Source organism: Oxyura jamaicensis, chromosome 7 (assembly GCF_011077185.1).
Source record: "Oxyura jamaicensis isolate SHBP4307 breed ruddy duck chromosome 7, BPBGC_Ojam_1.0, whole genome shotgun sequence".
NCBI classification, from domain to species: domain Eukaryota; kingdom Metazoa; phylum Chordata; class Aves; order Anseriformes; family Anatidae; genus Oxyura; species Oxyura jamaicensis.
Genome location: NC_048899.1, coordinates 8,225,764 through 8,245,761, shown reverse-complemented (window position 1 = coordinate 8,245,761; position 19,998 = coordinate 8,225,764). Strand labels below are relative to the sequence as shown.

The 19,998-nt window shown below is 40.0% G+C and overlaps 1 protein-coding gene across 5 annotated transcripts in view; it reads right to left on the bottom strand.

Moving 5' to 3' along the window:
- SPAG16 (sperm associated antigen 16) overlaps nucleotides 1-19,998 on the bottom strand; it is a 398,567-nt gene that overhangs the window by 174,968 nt on the left and 203,601 nt on the right. For all 5 annotated transcript variants that reach the window (XM_035331772.1, XM_035331773.1, XM_035331769.1 and 2 more), the window contains one exon: nucleotides 7,932-8,075. In XM_035331772.1, the coding sequence (XP_035187663.1) occupies nucleotides 7,932-8,075 (144 nt within the window). The remainder of the gene's footprint in view (nucleotides 1-7,931; nucleotides 8,076-19,998) is intronic.

Here is a 19,998-nt window from a genome sequence, read left to right as displayed (position 1 = left end):
ACAGTTTTCAGAGCAAAACTAGTGACAACACAGCGCTCCTTCGGCACCCCCTCTCACTCTTGTCATGGCAAACTGAAAAGTTGTGGCCACAGAGGGAGACTGCCACTGATGTTTCTGTGGGCATTTCTCACGGTGCTTGTAAGGCTGGGTGACACCCTTAGAAAGCAGGTGGCCTCAAATTCTTTTCTTCACCCTCTTACAAAGGCTTCAGGTGTCTTTTCGAGCAGGGCCCCTGCTTTCCCTAATATAGCCCTAACTCTGGGGAGCTCAGGAAAAACACATCATCTGGTAGCTTGCTTGGAAGAAGGTGTATGCTCATATAAACACCCTGTGAGACGGGATTTACACTTCAGAACCACATTCCTTTCTCCCTCCCCTATAAAACAGGGAAGCGAAGTTACGTCTCACTACACACAAAAGAGAAAACTAACGTACAGGAGACAAAGCATACAATCAGATGAACAAACCAGCTATGCATTTACAACTCCAACTCCTAAGCAATACAAAAACAAACAAACAAACAAAGACGCAAAAAAATCCATGTAAACATCCTCTCATAATCTTCTAAAATGCAAAAGACTTGGCTTCATTTCGGCTGCCATAAAGCCTTAAAGGCTACTGCAAACCCCTCACACCACCACCACCACCACATGCATTTTAAGCAGCTCCCATCTACCAGTGCCCTTTTAAAAAATCTGAGCCACACGTGCATACCAGCAGAAAATGCCTAATGAGGCAATCAACAAAACAATCGCGATAAAAAATCCTCGCTCTTAAGAATAAGATGTCAAATTTACCTTAAATATTGGGAAGGTTTCCTACTATTTCTTAGCTTTACACAGAGATTTCCAGAGGTTTCCAACCACTGGCGTTTGCATTTATTATGTAAAACCACCTGTGAAAATAACTACAGAGTGGCTCCATCAAAGGGCAGCATTTTATTACAATGTAATTTCTTCCTGTAATTATTTGAAATACGCATTTGAATTGCTCAATAGGAGGACTGCTTCTTCTGTCAGCCACTTTCCTCTCTTTTCTCTCTTAAACTGTCATCAGCATTTCTCTCTCCTGCTGTTTGCTGAATTATTGTAATGGAGAAATTATCAGTGAATCATTAACTTTGAGTGGTCAATATTTCCACCAACCAAGAAATGGAAGCCAAAGGTAGTTTTCCAATAAAGCGTGGTCATTCTGGGTGAAAAGCGAAGGCCATTCAGTAACCACACTATGAAGCTGCAGATTGTTTGCTTTTTAAAATCAATGTAATGACAGACCCTTAAAGTTCCTGATAGAAAAGAAAGAAGCTGCATTTTGTCCTGCCAAGTACTTTCAGTCCAGAACAGTTTTAAAGGACAGTTCTGGTGAGGGAAGGATTTCTTTAAAAAGGGAAAAGTAGTGACAAGTCCAACCAAATTTCTACAACTAAAGCAGCTGCCCCTCAATATCAAAATGCATGCAACAGAACTTTTTTTTGTCTTCCTATTGGTATAGAAAAGTGTACTGCTTCCCAGCAGATGCAACAACCCTTGCAGAACACGACCAGTCTAATGATCAATGTTTTGAACGTCAAATGATACAGATGGCCCACAGTCTGCCAGCACAACCACTGCAAAGACAGAAATCAGGCAGTAAGGTGTAAAAGGAGACACAGGATGATTTGACAACAAGGAAAACCTCCAGAAGTTCGGACATCTGCTTGCTACTCTGGGCTGCATAAGAAAATGCTCCTCAGCATGGCAGGAGTAACAGAAAAGAAGGCAAATTCTGCACAATAAAAAGGCATCTAAATGCGTAGCAAAGTTACGATTATGCCATCCCATATTTTCCAAAGGCACACTGCAGAACTGATCTCTCCAAAGGAAAATAAAATGATACACGCATTGCTTTTTCTTAAAATAGATACTCACTAACAGTTAACACATCACCCTGAAATGATATAAAACTTGTTACAGATACACGTCGCAGAAAGGCGCAGAGAATAACCAACAGTTACACGTGCCAAAACAGATTAGTATGGGTAGAAACATTTGGCTTATGGAAGTGGGTGGAAGGGGAAAAATGTTAATCACATCCATTACCTGGTTATTGATTTCTTTTTGCCAGGCTGATCCTGTAGAACACTTATAAAGCCTTTGACATTGGAATGTTTGGCCAAAGATATTCGATTAGTCTAAGCAGAAGCTGAGCTTCTCGTGTAATCTCTCATATTTCATTTATATGTGATTTATTCCTTTGTCCAGCAGAGGCTTTTTATTGATAAAAATAATGAGATTGAGAATCCCAAAGGCAATTGAACGCCCACCCACTCAAACATGTTTGTAAAGTAAAAGTAGTAGGCTTTGCTGCCCTGAGAGAGAACTGTGTTACCTGGAGAATGTTTCCTTGTCTAAAAAGTCTGAAGCTTGCCAAAAAGATTTTGAAATAAATAAAACTTGTTTTGACATTAAACCGTTATTACATTTGAAAACACCACACCCATGCTACGTACGCTGTGGAAGCGACTAAAATAGTTCTGCAGCAGGCTGTTCTTTGTGGAATAAATGAATGCAACTTCCCATATTCAGTTTGATAAAACATTGTAAGAAACGTCTAGTCTGTTAACTGTGTGTTACATGGAGCCAGCTAGATGACTGAAAATTAATCCTGCCACTCAAAACAAGTTTCCAACCATTGTCAAATTTAATATGTAATCTAGCAACTGAAGGCTTTGTTGAACTCTGCGAATCAAAGATTCTCTAAGAAATTAAATCATGATGCCTTTACAATACTAATGCTGTTCAGAAATCCTAAGTAAAATGTGCCAGCCTATCTTGCATTTCCTTTAATAGCTATCAATAGCAATGAAAGGATAAATTAAAAAAACATCTGTTTCTGTAGTGAAGCCTGAATTAAGCTTTAAAGTGTCTATTTCAACGTACAAATCAGAATAATTCTATTTCACCGATAGCCAACAGAGACCTTTGTGATTAACCTGAGTCTTACAACTCTTTCTTATATTAATGTTTCAAGCAGAGTTAGTGGCTTTTAAGTCTCAGCCTTGTTCAGTGCAGAATGTGGTACTCGACATTTATGGCTGAAAAACTAACAGAAAAAGTCTTCCGAAGATCACCGTTGCTGGAGCACTAATTAAGAGCAATCTCTGATATCCTGTCACTGAGACGACCATAAGCCTGGTTCACTCTGGTTGGACAGAAAGGATGGGCGCTGACATTTTTCCTCCTCCTCTCTGAGGTTGAACAGGAGCTCACCTGACCACTCCAGACCTTCGTTTGAACACAAGAGCTTCTCTTACCAGGGACCCTCTGAAGCCTCTGGGGCTGTGAGGTCCCTTCTCTCCCCCACAGGAGATGAATACTGTAACCTACACGGCTTGTTTTGCATTGTTTCAGCTCCTTACTGAAAGATGCTGTTGAAGGTACTCCATAATTTCAAAGGTGATCGATCAGGAAACCATCTCAGTCTGTCTGCAGGGTTTCTGTGTGCAGGAGGCCCTGTTGTGCAGGTGCATCCAGCAGCCCCCCGACCTGCAGAGGCAGCCCTGGGCTGCATGGCATGTGCTGCGGACCTGTCCAGGCTAGCAGGCGTGGCACTGCCATAGCCAGCAACTGCTGACCCAGCCTGGGCAGGGCCTGAAGGGCTCCAAGGAAAGCACTGAAGTCACCGACCCCAAATGTTGCCGTTAGCTCCCTGTCGGTAGGTTTTTTGAAGCTCCAAAAGGTTTAGGTGAAGGTCTCTGTAGATTAGAAAGAGCTTCCAGTAGCAAGGTCAAGTCACAAAACCCAGCATTCAGTTAAAGGGTACATACAGACAAAAGCATTTAAGGAACGCGCGTCAGCTTGTAACGGTGCCTTGTAGATCCCTTTAGCAGCGCCTGTTGCACCTAGAGGTCTCCCTGCTTTCACCAAATAGCTACAGAATCAATAAAGTCAGTACTTTTAACAAATGGGATTAATAGATAATACCCTTTTATTCTCATAGAAATTAAACTAAATTTAAGATTAGCCTTAGGAATTATTAAAATATGAGGAGGATCTGAGGAGCCCTCCTCACCAGTTCACTCCGCAGGGAGCCAAGAGCTGTAGAGGTGGGGGGAAAAACAGAAGACTGCCCTCTAATTGTAATCCACCTTGGTTATCAAAGCACTACAGCTCTCAAGCAACGTGAGTGTGACCACTGTGAAGCTCTGCCAAGCTGTTGAGCCTTATTTTTGCTCAACATCTCTCTCCTTTCTCCGAGCACAAGCCCAGTGGGGCTCAGTGAGCAATGAGGGGTGTCAGACTCTGCCTGTTACCTCGGAACAACAGGTCCAGGCTACCCCAAAATCCTGCCCACCTCTCCTTCCTGTGAACAGCTTCCCTGCTGAATTCTGCCTCCCTCTGACAGAAATTCATGGTATTCCACAGACTTGAAGGTTTGCGTGAAAAGGGCTACAAACATTTTAGATAAGTTGACCTGGTTAATATTTATATTAAGGACACTAATACTGGCATGTGCGCTGAGCAAGAACACAGGACTGTACTGTTCACTGGCACTTTACAGGACATGAACAAACACCTCTGCTGTTCTTCAGCCACCAGGAAGGTTACTCATGAAGATGGATAAATCCAGCATGTGCCTTGAAATACCTCAGTGCAAGTAGACTCTGGTTCTTAAAGATGCAGTGTGAACATCCTCAGCTTATTTTGGAAACTCTCAGAAGATGCAGATTTTGTCTATTATTCCATTCATTCAGGTCACCTGTTATCCACAGGCGGACTGCACAGCTCTTCTCCAGCTCCCCAGATTTCTGACGTGAAGCTCGCATGGACAGCAGTCACTCAGGCTCCCTCACTCCTTCATACATATAAAAGCTAAGCTGGAAAACATTCCTAAATTTTTCAGCAGTGACAGGCTCTTGCAACAGCTAGTTTATCTGCAATATACTGTTCAGCCAGACTGGAGTAAAAAAGAGTGTTTGTTTTTGAAGTCTGACCAGTTGTCACCTGAGCTTCAAAAAGGATGTGCTGTTCTCCTCCCTCCATCCAGATGCTGCACTCTGTAGATGACGGGATCTGTTTGAAGTTTTGCTTTTATTTAAAAAGCTCAAGGCAAAATTCTGCTCTCAGATCTGCAGAGAGCATCACAACTGAGGTGTTCTGCTCTCCTCGCATGCACAGAGCCAGTTTGTTCCCCTTCATCTGGTGTCCTGGGAGCCACTGCCATGCGAGTGGCACGAGACTTGGGAGCTTCGGCACATCATGGACTCTCATCTACCCACTGTGCTCATATGTGAAGGAAAAAAATGTTTTTAATGAAAAATGGCATGGAGTGATGTTTCCCAGTAATTGCCTGGGAAGCACGTTGTCAGTGAGGGGCTAAGTAAGACTCATCCAACCCCTCCAACCCAACAACCTTCCAGAAACTCAGTGGCTTCTGCCCCTAAGACTTTGTGGCATCATTGCACTGGAGGATGTTGTTGTACATCAGCACCGGGAAGGATTCAAATGAAAAACCTCATCACTGCTTCCTATTAATCTGTGGGTAAGGGACAGAGCATAAAAGAAACTTTCCCACTCATATTGCACACAGCTGAATTCCTACTACCAATCCACATTCTCTCACTGCTCTTGGAGAAGCTAAGGACGTAGGAACCTAAGAGCACCTGGAGCTTGAAGATGACAGACCTTCACATCTACCAGGCTTCAGCTTGACCCTTATTTACAGCGGTGCCACAAACATAGCTATGAGAAGACCCTTGCTTGAGTAAAAATACAAATATGGATTTGCTTGAGTAAAAATGGACTTTTAAGTCCCTTGTATGTTCAGAAGCACCAGTTAAATTCACATCGTAGGTCAAGATCTGTTTCTCCTCACGTTATTAGCACATGCCACGTCAGCAAGTGAATTATTCTGATGTTTTCCAAAGATAGCCTGAAAATGGACCTAATTGTGTGTGCACCTGCACACAGAATATTTCTCAGACCAAACATGGAGATTGCTCTAAACCTGATTTTATAAACAGAGAAAATAAAAGGGGTGAAATGAGCTAACAGAGGGCAACAAGGAAAGAACGTAGAAACACAAGAGTTTAACCCAGATTTCTGGATCACAATTTAATAGCCCAGCCACACAAATATTTTTCTTTTCAACTTTTGAACATCCTTTTAAATCATGAATAAAACTAGAGGCTATCTACATTTGATTGTGGAAAACTTCTGTGAAAACTTTCAATTTCTATTTCATTATTTTCACTTCTGGAATACCTGATGTACGGGGGGGAAGGGTAGAAGAAATTATGATTAAATGTATTCTGTCACATTATATATATTTTTCCTCCAGTAACAGAAGACAATATTGTAAAAGCACTATTTTTGAATCACTCCAGAGCATCCAGCAGGAGTCAATTTATACTGCAAGTGAATAATGATGTACCTCAACTCATTTTAATTTCAATAATTGAATGAGAAATAGGAAAGCCTATTGAAAGGACTGTATTCTGGTCAAAGACTAATGAGAAAATAGTTTTGAGTCTCTGAGTCAGCGGGTGTCATGGTAACAATGTGTTATCGAAATCTGATTAGTATGCCCAGCAGCTTTATAAATGATAACATGCTCTTCTAATTGTATTTCCCTTTCTTTCCCTATGACACATTTTATATTCATAACAGGTAAGAGGCAAGGCAGCATTTTGTTTATCTGAAAGTTAGGCTTAGGATACGCAGCATGGTCACAAACTTGGTGCAACCTCTATTACCGAGGTGCAACTCAGGAAGAGGAAAAAAATCCTACTGTCCTAATCCAAGAAACTGAGAGTTCCCTTCTCTCCTCTTCCCATCTCTATTACATGCAATTTTTAAAGTTACATATCAGTCTTTTCTGTCAAACATATGGAATTGTTTCTGAGGACAGACATGTGAGAAAGAGAATATTGTGAAGCACTAGCACCCTAAGAAAAAGCCTATGTTTCACAGGAGAAAAAGATGCAAGCAAAGAGTAAGTGCTGATGTTCTATCCCAGAAAGCACTATTATGTGTTCCTGAGGCTTTAAACAGAGGGATTTTACTGTGTTTAGAGCATCACATGCTTGTTAGCTTGTGTTTGTTAACTCATTACAGTATCAGAAATCAGGAGGAACTATGAAATTAAACAGTATTCTTTTCCTTCTCATGAAGGAAAGAGCTAACATAGATTTATAAAATAAATACAGTGAAAACACAAGGTTAGAGGTTTAATAACGCTCTTTTTATAAGTGAACCTCAGGTGAGTAGCCTGGCAGACCTCTGTTATATTAACAGTAAAGAGCTCCATTACAACTGCAGCCTCACACATTTGAGGCAAAATCATTTCAATCTACAGAAGCTCAGTCCTAAAAAACAGAAATCTTTTCTTACAGTAAAATGGCATTCTATTTTTCATCAGAATGACCAAGAAATCCACTTTATGTTTGGCCTATTTCTGTGACCCTTGTAACCTAAATATTTCCTTCTCATTTTCAATGAACACTTTCATTTATTAATTCAGCTTCAAAACTGTATAAAGAGAAAGGAGGAAAGCTCATATTCTCTAGATAAACTTGAATACATCTCATCACATGGCAATGCTCGATACAAGAAATCAGCTTTTCTTTATTATTAATAACAGAACTGTGTTTGTTATGGTGCATGAACACGGAGAATATGAATACAGCTAGACCTAAAGTGCTTATTACTCCTTGTTACGTGCACTGGCACGTGGACAAAGTTTAAGACGTACAAAATACTAAAAGCAATCAATCTTAAGTCAACACACTGAAAGCCAGAGGAACATTTATCTACATGTTTGGAAATTCAGCAGAGAGCGCAGGGTTATACTGAGAATAGAAAGTCATCAGAGCAGGCCAGTGAGCAAAGAAAGAGCAAACAAGCACTCCCCAGAAGGGATTAGCACTAGTTCAGGGGACTGTTTGCACTAACCTTGGATGGAAGCAGCAGCCTGAGAGCCAATCAGCGTGACCTTCACCTGTCATGATGATGTTCCCATCAGGTAAAGCCCACATTTTCCAAAGGCGGTCATCGCTGCCGGTGACTACAACATCTTTTTGGGGATGTATGGCCAGGCTGCAAGACAAAAGAGAGGCTGATCATATCCAGCACCAGTTTCATTTCTGCAACATCCAAAGATGACTGATTCTGGATGGACCAAACAAGCAGCAATGCTTTCTATCCTCATAAGAATTTAAAATACATGCTATAAAGATGCATTTCTGCTACTACTGAAGAAAACAGTGAAACATGACTGACGTCTGTGAAGCCAGAAATGTTTTCACATCCTCTTGAAGTTCCATTTGCTTAAAACACTCAAATATGTTTCTAAAAGGTTTCTTTGAATGTTTTTACAAAAAAAAAAAAAAAAAAGGATAACACACAAACAAGCACAACCAGCCTGAACCCACTGTTTCCCACACTCAAAAGAACTTCAAAAAGTATCGGCTCATCAGCCTGGTGGTTTAAGGGAAGAAGGACAAAAGGATTCATTTTTTTTTCCATTGTGCCCATAGGTCTGAAGTCTTCTACCACTGGGAAATTACTCAAATGATAATGACAGCCCGGTAGCTACAGTCTTTGCCATTACTTTAGCACCTATTCACTGAGACTAGGCTATGGTCAGAAAATCCATTTCAACTCTATACTCAAAACGTGTTACATGTTTTCATTTTGTATTATATAGCACACTGGGATGTAATGGAAATCACACACTTATCACATCCCTATACTGAAAACTCACTTTATTTTTGATTTGGCAACTGCAGCACAGCCTGAAATGGATCTAGGGAAGAAAATAAATCTGTTGGAAAGATAACAAGTGCCTATTTCATATGGATTTGGTTATTTGATTTAAATTATTGAAATGCTTTACCATTTGTTGAACATCAAAAAGTGTCTAGGAGCTGACTTAAGTCGCAAGATTATTTAAATAGACTTAATCTGGAGTTCAGAATCAAAATGCAGCAAAGGGGAGAGGAATCATAGCCTGTGCGTGCACCCATTTCAGTTGTGCATCAGAGCTGACAGTTTGCAGAGAAAAACGCTTATTAAAACAGAATCAGAGTAGAGAGAGAAGATGCCAAGCAGCCAAATGGGAAGAAAAGAGAGGTCGTTAAAGGCACACAACTACTCTATTATAAAAATCTCGTTTTTAACAGCAGCTTTCTTCTACACTCTTAACATTTCATAAAATTCCTAAACCAGAACTGCAGCTTCTACTATATGAGGAAAACATCATTCCCTATGTCAAATTCATGCTAAAAACATATTGATGTCAACTGGATTTTAATCAGAAAACACATCTGTTCCTGCAGTTTAAGGCACAGTCCGGGAAGATTCCTGCAGATTCAACAGTTGGACTAATCTGTTCAACCAAGGAACCCAGGTTTTATGCATTCTCTAAGAGAAGAAAAATGTGTTTGCTGTCTGGGACTAAGTAAGAGAAACTTCCTTTGCATTTACAGGGAGAAAAGAAAAGGAAGGTATGTTGCTATTTAAATTATTCAGAGATGCAACTGTATCATTTAGATTGGACACAATACCCATGTAGGAGGGCAAGGAGGGAATAGGTATAAAAGGAGAGAATTAAAAGCTGAAAGAAGGCATGCCAGTGGCCTGCAGATTGCTGGACAAGAACAATTCCACCAGAATCCATCTGCTATCAGAGACCTCTGACAACATCAAAAAACAATACATTACTGCTGCTTTCTGCAGCACACATAGGCTAGTAGCATTGTTATTTGGAGGAGTGCCAAAAAGGGGATCCAGCTTTACAGAAAAATGAGTGGGATAAGTATAAAGATACTTGTCAGGGCTACGCACCCACTTCCCTCAGCCTCTAGAGCATCAGGGCAGGCCGGGTTAAGCAGGACCCTCCTCACTGGCATGCACAGAGCAGTGCAGCAGCATCAGATCCATCTGCTTAAGTTTTTCGCTTAATCTGTTTCAGATACTTCAGATCCCAAAAGCTCCATTCTCTGAACCTCCAGTTCTTCCCTTCAGATATTTCTGCTGAGAGTTGAGCGCATGCTTGGTGTGAAGACTTTGTCAGTGAGGGAGAACTGACAGTCTAAATACTTGCTTTCACGTTTCCCAAAGATGTGCTGCACAACTTGAATTAGATCACTTTCAGTCCACATAACTCTCACTCTAGAGTCAAAGAAAAGTAGATCTGCCAGCTTCCTCCAGATCCTGACTTGCTTTCTGGATAGTCCTCACCTGCTGGCATGGCTGCAGCTGCCTCAGCTCCTAGGAACATTTTTCCTGTCCTTAACCTTCCCAACATACTTCCAGTCCAGCTTTCAAGATGTCCGAACTTCCTTGGTGACTAGAGGTTTCTAGAGAGCTTAGAGACAATCCATAAAGTATATTTCATATGGAAGAACCATTTTTGCCATCAGAATGAAGCCCACAAGAATACAATCACATTATTCTCTTCTAATTGCAGAGCTCTTGTAAAATGTTGCTGTACAACATTTTATTCCTCCATGCCATTTTTTAGGCACACGCTGAACACTAATTAACAGCAAGCTTGTGACATAACCACTGCTGAGCTGCTTCTGAGAAAGGGAAACCCATTCATCCAAAGAGACTTCTATATGCAACATTAATTAGGCACCCTTGTCTTCATTTCTGGCAATCCAGCATTGCATAGATTTTTGCTTCATCTCTGCTCACAGGGTCTAATTATTTCCAGCACAGAAGACTTTGGGTAGATTGGAATGAAAATCAATAATGGAACATGTGTGATAGAAGCATCAGTTTTCTCCTCCTCAGGGATGGAAACGGGATCAGAGAAGACTCAGCCAAGAAAAAAACAACTCCCAAAGATTTGCTGCTGTTGAGTATATAAATACCCATGTTTACACAACTCATTCTGGCATTATAAGCCATTCTCATCTCTTCAGCACTTGCCCTGATAGATATATAGTGCTCCCAGTAATTTGCTTTCAAAACAATCATTGATTATTCTAATTTATTTTGACTGAACCATAAATAAAAATATGGTATCTTCAGATGCAAAACACTGTCAGTCTCAGCCTGTTCTACATTGGATCGCTACATACATATAAAATTGACCTTCAGGTTAAAAAGTGTTAAATACGAAGCTGTCTGTGTAACCTTAACGGTGCATTTGTTTTAATACAAACACTGACTACGTTGCACTGAGGCAGGGGAGATTTCAGCTAGATCCGAAAGAAAGCTTTCTGGCACTAAGGGTTCTGCAGCACAGGAACAGAGAGCCATCATTAGCCCATTCCTAAAGCTCTCAGAACACCCACCTCATATTACCCAGGCAGAACAGGCGGGCTGGTGTCTGGAGTTCCCTTCAATTCCTACAGCAGCAGTGTTCCTACTGAGCCCCAGTTTATTCAATGCACAAGGCCATGCTATGTGAAGAAAGGCTATCATCAACACAAAGAAAGCATCTACTCAAACCATTCCTAAGAAATAATAGCAGTTGACCCCAATTGCACACATGCAGGACACTAAGGTCTAAAAATAAAAGACAACTATTATTTCAAAATAATTTTAGGGGCTAGAAAATCTAAAAATAAAATAAAATAAAAATACACTAAATATTCAGCCTTCTTAGTGCAGTAACTTCCTAGTGGTCTCCAATGACTGCAGGAGTAGCAGAAGTCCAGAACTTTAAACCTAACCCAAATGGTATCAAAAAGAGGCACTCTGAGAATGAAGAGTGCAACATGAATGACTAACTTAATACTCTCCAGTGAGATACATAGCCTCACCCAATTGCTCTGTAGCAGAAATAAGAAATAAGGACAAAATCATTTTTTCTGTGGTTTCACATATAGGAGTTAGACAGAAAAGTGTGTTCTCAATATAGGCATCAATTAGCTGCCAAATTCTAATACAGCATTGCACAGAATATCACTTGCACTAAGGAATTTTTAGAACCTCATGTTTTGATCAAATTTATTGCACTCCCAGATTCTGGCAAAAATGATTGCTGGTAATGCCAATAGCTGCTTTCATACCGGAAAGCTCTTCCGCAACATTTCTTTCTCCAAAATGTGAGAACAGTAGAGCTCCAAGATTAAATAAATAAATAATAATATAAAAAATCCTGGTCTCAGAAACATTTTAGCTAATGCTTTCTTACCCAGAAATTCAGCCCTACTGAGATAGCTAGCACAGAAGGTTTCAGTCTGAGTAGTAACTCTCTGGTGAAGTTACAAATAGCAGACAAGTCAGTTTTGTAATGGAAACTTAGGAAACTGTAGATATTTCTTCCTCCAACATTAAGCTTTCTAGGCATGTTGGAATAGAAAAGCAGAGCAGACTTTGAAATGAGGAATATCACAGGCACTGAATTGGAGAGGAGGGCTATTCATTAAGGTCTCAGAGCAAATGAGCATGTACCTAAATATTAGGAACTGTCTTACTGCAATCAGAGACACTGCTCATATGCATATATTCAATTATATTGCTGGATTATGTCCTGAAATCTAAAGAATTTGTTAAAGTTGAAATGTGCTTTTAGTCTCCATTTTGCTAGAACCTAGCTAACACTGAAACCTAAGAGTAAACCCATCTGTTATGACCACAGATGTATAGACTGCACCATGTAACTGTATTGCATTTTTCTACCTGCATTCACAATAACTTTTAAAGGTGGAAAAAAAAAACACACACAGAGATGTGATTATGCCCCCTGTGCAAATACTGCATGAGGAGGATCCTCAGGTGAGGCTCCCTCACCTCTGCTGTCTCAGTGAGGATCTCACTGTAACCACGGGCTATCTCTGAAGTTAGGACAAATAAAGAGGTAGAACACCACACAAGAGTTTAAAATCATTACAATGGCTAGTCATTACCTCACAAAAGAACAAAAGGCCACGGCTGGCAGTCATTTTCTCTCCCTTTATGAACGTTGTGAAGAGGGAGTAACAGGAAAAGGGACACAGTTGATCCCTTTCTCAAAGGCCTTTCAGCATACCTTTTGTCGCTCTTTATCTACATAATAGTGGGAAGGAGATAATGGAAAACACCGAAAACAGCTCTCCCAGTCGAGATCTTGTCAAAATCTGGCCCCTGATGTCAGATTTGTCCAGGCTGTAAAAGGCGAGTGCTGGCCTGTGGAGAGCCTGCACCAGAGAATTGTTCCTGAGAGCAATGGCGGCCTGTGGAGAGCAGAGGGAGCGGGAGGAACCGCCAAGTCCTGACCACATCCCCTGCCCACTTTAGAGTGGCCCAGCATGTCCATAGTCAGATCTAACACAGCAAAACCTACGTAGGTTACAAATACTCAGAGAGCTAATACAAATTAGTGGGTTTTGATAATTGCACACACAGTGGATAAAGTGATCGGGAGAGCACAGGGGGCTGCTGGGCAGGGGGATGAGGTTGGGCCCTCCCTGTCTTCATCACATTTAAGGTTTTTCAGCCTATTTTCTCCTCCTGCCCAGCTGAGCAAGCGAGGAGCAGCTGGGCAGACATCTGGCCCTTTGCCAGGGTTACGCCACCAGACACACCACAAAATCCAGATCAATCATTAGGCCAGTTACACTTGACCCTAATGTGTCTTCTTTGAACCACATCTCACTAATAGAGTTATTTCTACTACCTTTTCATCTTGGCTTGAGTTACCTGGTCTCACCTGCCAGTGTACTTGAGCAATAATTATAACCCTGACATTTAATTCAGGAGTTTATTATGCAAAGGTGGCATAACTGAAAAGCTCTGCATTTCTGCTTAAGATCTTAAAATATGCCTCTTCATGATCAAATGGAAGAGGGGAGGATGCAAAAGAGAAAGTAAGAAAAACAACAACAACAAAGGATAAAGCACAAACCATACAGAGAACATAAGTAGGGGAAAATACCCATAGCACGTTTCATTTATGTAAATACTAGCCTGGAATTCAGTGGCACATCTCACACAGCCATGCTTAAAAATCTCATTCCCATCTAGTAAAGATCCTGGCTGCTTCCCAAGCTCCTATGACTCAGGATTTGGGAAGGAGAAAATTTGGTGGGATCTCACCATGCCTAACATTAACCTTCTAGACTGCCCAGCAACTCTTCATACATCTGAGACAGTACTTAGAAAATAGCCATCCAGAAATGTCGATCTGTATCTCTAAAAAGGCTAAAAGAATTTGAAATGCTATCTAATTTACTTAGGCTATTCACCATGCACATAAAATCTTCAATCTTAGCTGCAAAAATATTTGTTCCTGTGAAGCATAAATTCACGCACTTTCTAACTTGGACAAACCAGCTCTGCTTTGAACAAAAAACAGCTTCAAAAAGTGAACAGTCCACACAGCATGCAAAGTCTCCATAAATAATTGTACTGAACACATCACTATCACTCTTAGATTCAGACGCGGCTGTAGTGATCAATCGATAGAGCCTATTTTGTGATGTCCTGAGTTTGATCACTTTATCCACTGTGTGTGCAATTATCAAAACCCACTAATTTGTATTAGCTCTCTGAGTATTTGTAACCTACATAGGTTTTGCTGTGTTAGATCTGACTATGGACATGCTGGGCCACTCTAAAATCATTTTCTTCTTAACAAGAAAGCTTAGCCTTACATCACATCTTAGGAAAATTCAAAACTATCATGTTGATTTGCATGTATTTTATTTAGGTCTCAGTCCTTTGAAGATATATGCACATTATTGAATTATGCACTGCCAGGAGTCCTGATGATTTCACAGCATATTAACTTAAAAACATACATAATCCTTTTCAAGATAGAGTCCTTAATCAGGTCAGAGAAAGGATTTTCCTAGAACCTATATGATAACATGCAAATTGTTTATATTGTTACATACTCATGTACTGCAAACCTCAGCAACCCAACGTTAAGCCTTTTATCTAGAATGCTCGTAAATAACAACTGGCATGAATCTAAACCACTTCTTAGAAAATCTTTACTTACTCATTTCTTCCTTTTGCTTACAAGGTTGCTGATAATTACTGCTGGCCAAAAAAATCACTTAGTCTACAATGTCAACTGTTATACACTAGAGGAACAGTGTATTTCTAATCTGCCTTAAACCAAAGCATCAGGCACCCCACAGATCCCCACCTTACTCCACAGAGAAAGCTGCTGTTTACTTTCAGACTGCAGAATCTGTATTTGTTGCTGTTGTGTTGTTGTTTTATTATTATTATTTCTATTGTCTTATTGTTCAGATGATGACAAAGCTGGAAATGGCACACTGGCCAGAGATCAAATAGTTTGGGGGTAGTTTGTAAGACCAGGTGCTTTTTAAAAAGGAAAAGCAAAACAAAACAACAACAAAAAAACAGCCATCTAATCCATGAGTCACTCCATGAGTTCACAAGCCCTCATTTCTTATTCACCTGAATCAATTTTCCAAGCTGAGTCAACTTACCAGGTACCTGGCATACTTTAAGGAAAAGTAATTAAGCCAAAAGAAAAACAGAGAACGACAGCAGCAGCAGCAGCAACAAAAAAGTAGATGCAATAAAAATGTTAAAATATTGACGTCCTTGCCTAATGTATTCACTCTGGAGTATAAACTGTAGTTCCTCGCCAGGCATGATTTATACTGTGATTCATACTGTCCAGCATGTAACTGAACTTTTACAACCCCTTCCTTTATGAAATACGCTGAATTACCTTACTTTAGGGAAAGGCAGTCCCATGTAAGTACAAAATTACAGTATTCCAAATAGCACTGAAACCAGATTAACCTAGATCTGCACAGTCTTGAAGCCAATTCTGAAAGAGATGACAGCTCACAGGACAATTCTCTAGTGCAGCTGGGAAGAGGCTATAGATAACCAGGGTTAGACCATGCGCCAACCTTGGCCAAGAAAGAGCCTATATATTTTTACACCACACTTGTGACAATGAACCACATCATACACCTAGAAAGCAAAGGGAAAGTCCTCCCTTCGCAGCATAGGCAAACTTGTGTAAAACTTTCCCTAACTCAATGCATAATTCTTGCCTATTTTTTGACCTGTGCATTAGGTACTTGGTAGGGTACAGAGATAATAGCTTGTCTTCCTTTGTAATGAAAGACAAACTGCTTTTCTAAAAGGCAATTTTAGCTTGACCAACTTGAAAAGATGCAGATTGCTTTCGCAAAAGCTTCTATCTGTGGCATCGTTTGAATTAGTTTTCATCATTATTGTTAGCAATTCCCAGTCTTCTGTTGCATGGCAGCTTTTTCACAGATGATTAGGAGCAGTGTTGTGGTATATAAAAGTTTGGAATGAATACTACTTGAAACTTGCCAGTTGGTAAATTTTGTTAAATTATCAAGGTTGCTAAAATAAAATATTTAAAAATATAATTTGCAATTAGAGCATCAAACTGTCAACTCACATTTCTAAATTAATAAGAAACTAATGCATTAACTTTTCAAGGTCACTCTCCTCCTGTGTTTCCTTCTCACATTTCGAGGCAGTGAAGGGTACGCTCTGTGCTCTATTTCAGTACCGTAATGCTGAAGAATGCTTCCATCAACAGAATTAATGGAAACTCTTGTGGAAAGAGTTGCATAAATAAATAGTGTCTTCACAGTTAGGACTGTAGTGGCATCCAGCACTAAGAAGCAAATTTGATAAATAAAACTCACGCACTTGCTCTGACAATATGTAAATATGTACAAGAAATAAATGGATTTCAGGCTTGGAAAGGATCACGGTAATTCTCTAGTCTCAGGATCCCCAAGCTGGAGGCTGCAGACCCTTGTTGGCCTGCAGAGCTCTGCCAACTAGCTTGTCTGCCCCAACTACTGCACCATTTTTCCTACTGAAGGAGGCCATTCAACTTTACCATGACATTCCAAGAGAAAAGTTTTTGAAACTACTTCTTTTACTCTGATCTCTTGAACAGAATTTACAGAAACATCAGCTGAAAGGCAACATCTAGTTGACCCTGTACTAAGGACAGATTGCGTAGAATCACCCAAGGTACATTTGTATAAATTCTTGAAAAAGAGGTTCTACATCATGTCTATATGTTTTGGGCAGGAGATACTTTAAAAAGTGTTTCCTCAAATGCAGTGCTCATCTCTCTGAATGCAAATTACAACGATTTCCCTTTATTCTTCTCTCACAAATATCGAGAACAATTTCTATTTTCTTTAAATCTTCATGTATCAGATGGTTGTTACTAACATCTTAAATTAGGCAAACTCAATTCTCTAACTCAACCAATTTTCTAAACTTCCTTGAAAGCCATGACCAAACATGGACACAATATCTTAACTGAGACTTCACTAAACCTAATGTGGCATAATCACCCAAAAAAGCAGATAGTTCAACTCTTTTCACATATTCCATAATTATATCTCCCAGTTTGCAAAAGAAATACATTATAGGCTTTGTCACCCGTTTTCCCTTGACAGATATTCCCCGTTTTTTGTGTATATTAATTATTTTTCTTAAACATATCAGATAGTGCTTCACTTTATTGAATTCCATCTTGTTGATTTCAGACCATCTCTCCGATTTGCCAAGTTTATTCTGAATTCTGATCCGATGCAGAAAGGTATTTGCAACCCCTCACAGCTTGGTGTCATCTGCATATTTTATAAGCTATTCTGTATTCCATCACCCTCATTGCTAATGAAAATGCTGAACAGAACTAATTTCCTGAGCAAATTCTCAAAATGAAACAGACTGTGGAGTTCAACGAAGAAGATCTTGTACCCATTCCATTCCACTGGTTTGTACTAACACTTATCCATTGGAAAGGCACAGAATACATATTTTAAAACATTAAGTGCAAAAAAAAAAAAAAGTCATAATTTGTCTTGCTAAATTGTGGCAAGAGTTATATTTTGTGCAACTTGAGAATCTAGTCAGCGTCATTCTTCAGCTGCACGTAACACTGTTTGATCTATCAAAGAGAGAATAGCAAAGACTTAAAGAACTCTAGACTTACTGACTGATTGACAATATAAAACTTCTATGGATTAACCTTTACAGAACGTATTAAGTGAGGTTAAGAATTCCTGAAATGTTTTGCAAGACTTGAACAAAGAATTTCTGTTTTAGGAGAATCAATAGATAGTTTTGTTTGCAACTGATGGGTTTGCTATAAAATTATGTACCATCACTTACAGAAAAATTTACCCTACTGAGCAAAGCTTTTAGCACCATGTAATTTCTAGAATATCCGGTATGTAATATTTGGCAAATGCCTCTCCTCCTTTCACAGCTCCAATTTAAATTCCATCCCCATTTTAAATTCACTGTCCATGCGCAATACAGGGAAGAAGGCAGAAAGATAAGCTCTTACTGGAAAGCAACAGAAAAAGACCGAGATCCACATTTGTATAGGAGAACTAGACAGACTCAGAATTCTCTTCGAGTTCCCACACGCACAGGGAAATAGAATTTGGGATAGAAGAAATAAGAGACTTGCTCATTCTGGGACACACACACACACACACACAGAAGAAAACCAACCAACCAACTAAAAAAAAATAAAATTTCAAATGCTGTCAGTAAATGATATTTTTAAAAAGAGAAAAATACCTCCCTCTATTTCACATTAGCCTATAACATCCAAAAATTAGCCAAATTATCTGATGTCTTTACTACCTACCATTCTTCAGTGCAATATATATCTGAAGAAATGGAATGGAACATGCATGTTCCATGTACGTGGGCAGGATTCAAATCATATTCTGGTGACCAGAATGTAAGACACAGAAGGCAACCACAATCAAGACTATTGTAATGCCTGGACTGTTGATACACTCTTAGTCAGGAATAAACCCAAAACATTGCCTTGCCAGGATCCTTGCTCCTACTTTTCTTCTTTTTGTTTGTAGTGGTGGTAGTGGAGGGGTGTCCCAAACTGGGTGAAGGAAAAACGTAGTGCAGTGATTAAAACAACGTAGAAAATGACTCTTCTAAGTAGCACCTAACCCGTATCTCTCCCACTGCTGGCTATTCTTCTCCTTCCTAAACCATAATGGTATGCACAGGCCTCTCGAGAAGACTTTGCCTGTGAAGGCTAAAGAGAAAAAGCTTTGGGTCTTCATCCTATCACCTGTCACTGGGCTGCCTTTTGCTTTCAACAGTGCACTGCAATTCTTTCTGTTTTTTTTTGTTGTTGTTGTTTTTACTAGTAAAGTCATTACTCTTGAGACCTCTAGCTTTTTTTAGCTAGGGTTGGCTTTCTTGATTTTTTCAGAGTCCTCAGGAAATGCTTTTACACTTCTTCATTACCTATCAGTGCTCCTACTTCCCATATCCTCTGCAATTCAGTTAATTAAGAAGGTCCAGGCATAGCCAAAGAGCCCTTCTGCTGCCGTACCATTCACAAAAGAATGGCTTGCTCTGAGTAATCCCCCAAAACCTGCCAGCAATGGCAATGTCCCAAGAGATTCTGCCCAAAAGTTACCTAACCAAGTTCATGAATGCTTTCATAAAGTCCGGAGTCCTAACACAGTTGCTCTGCTTTCCAGCCTTCTTCTGGATCCTGACTTCACTTCGCTCACAGGCACTGTGGCCCAGGCTAGTGTTTGCAGTCCCATTCCCCAACCAAGTTGGCAAGCAGCTGACCAATTAGAGCGTAACCCCTGGTTGGTCTTCCTAGCATTTGATTTAGGAAATTATCATCATGCAGTCTAGAAACTTCCTGATTGCTGACACGATGTCGTGCTGCCCTCCCCAGCATGAGGAGATGCATGGCTGCTTTCCCACCTTTGTCCAGCCAAATTCCATTTATATTATTATCCTAATCTTATAGTAACAAGTGCAACATTTTCATTTTGACAGAGACCTGAAAATATTTCATGTGATGAATGTTGACCACATATTGAATAATAAATCTTCATGGCTGAGTATCCTGATTGCTGCTTCCTTCTCTTCATCTCTCTGGAGGCAAAAACCTGCCTATCAGACCCTGTAAATTCTTAAATTTAAAGGACGCCTTACAAGGTTGATGGAAGAGCTCAAAGTCATATAAATGTGTGTATATACATGTAAAAATTATTGCTGGTAAGCATGAGCGTTTCTGATA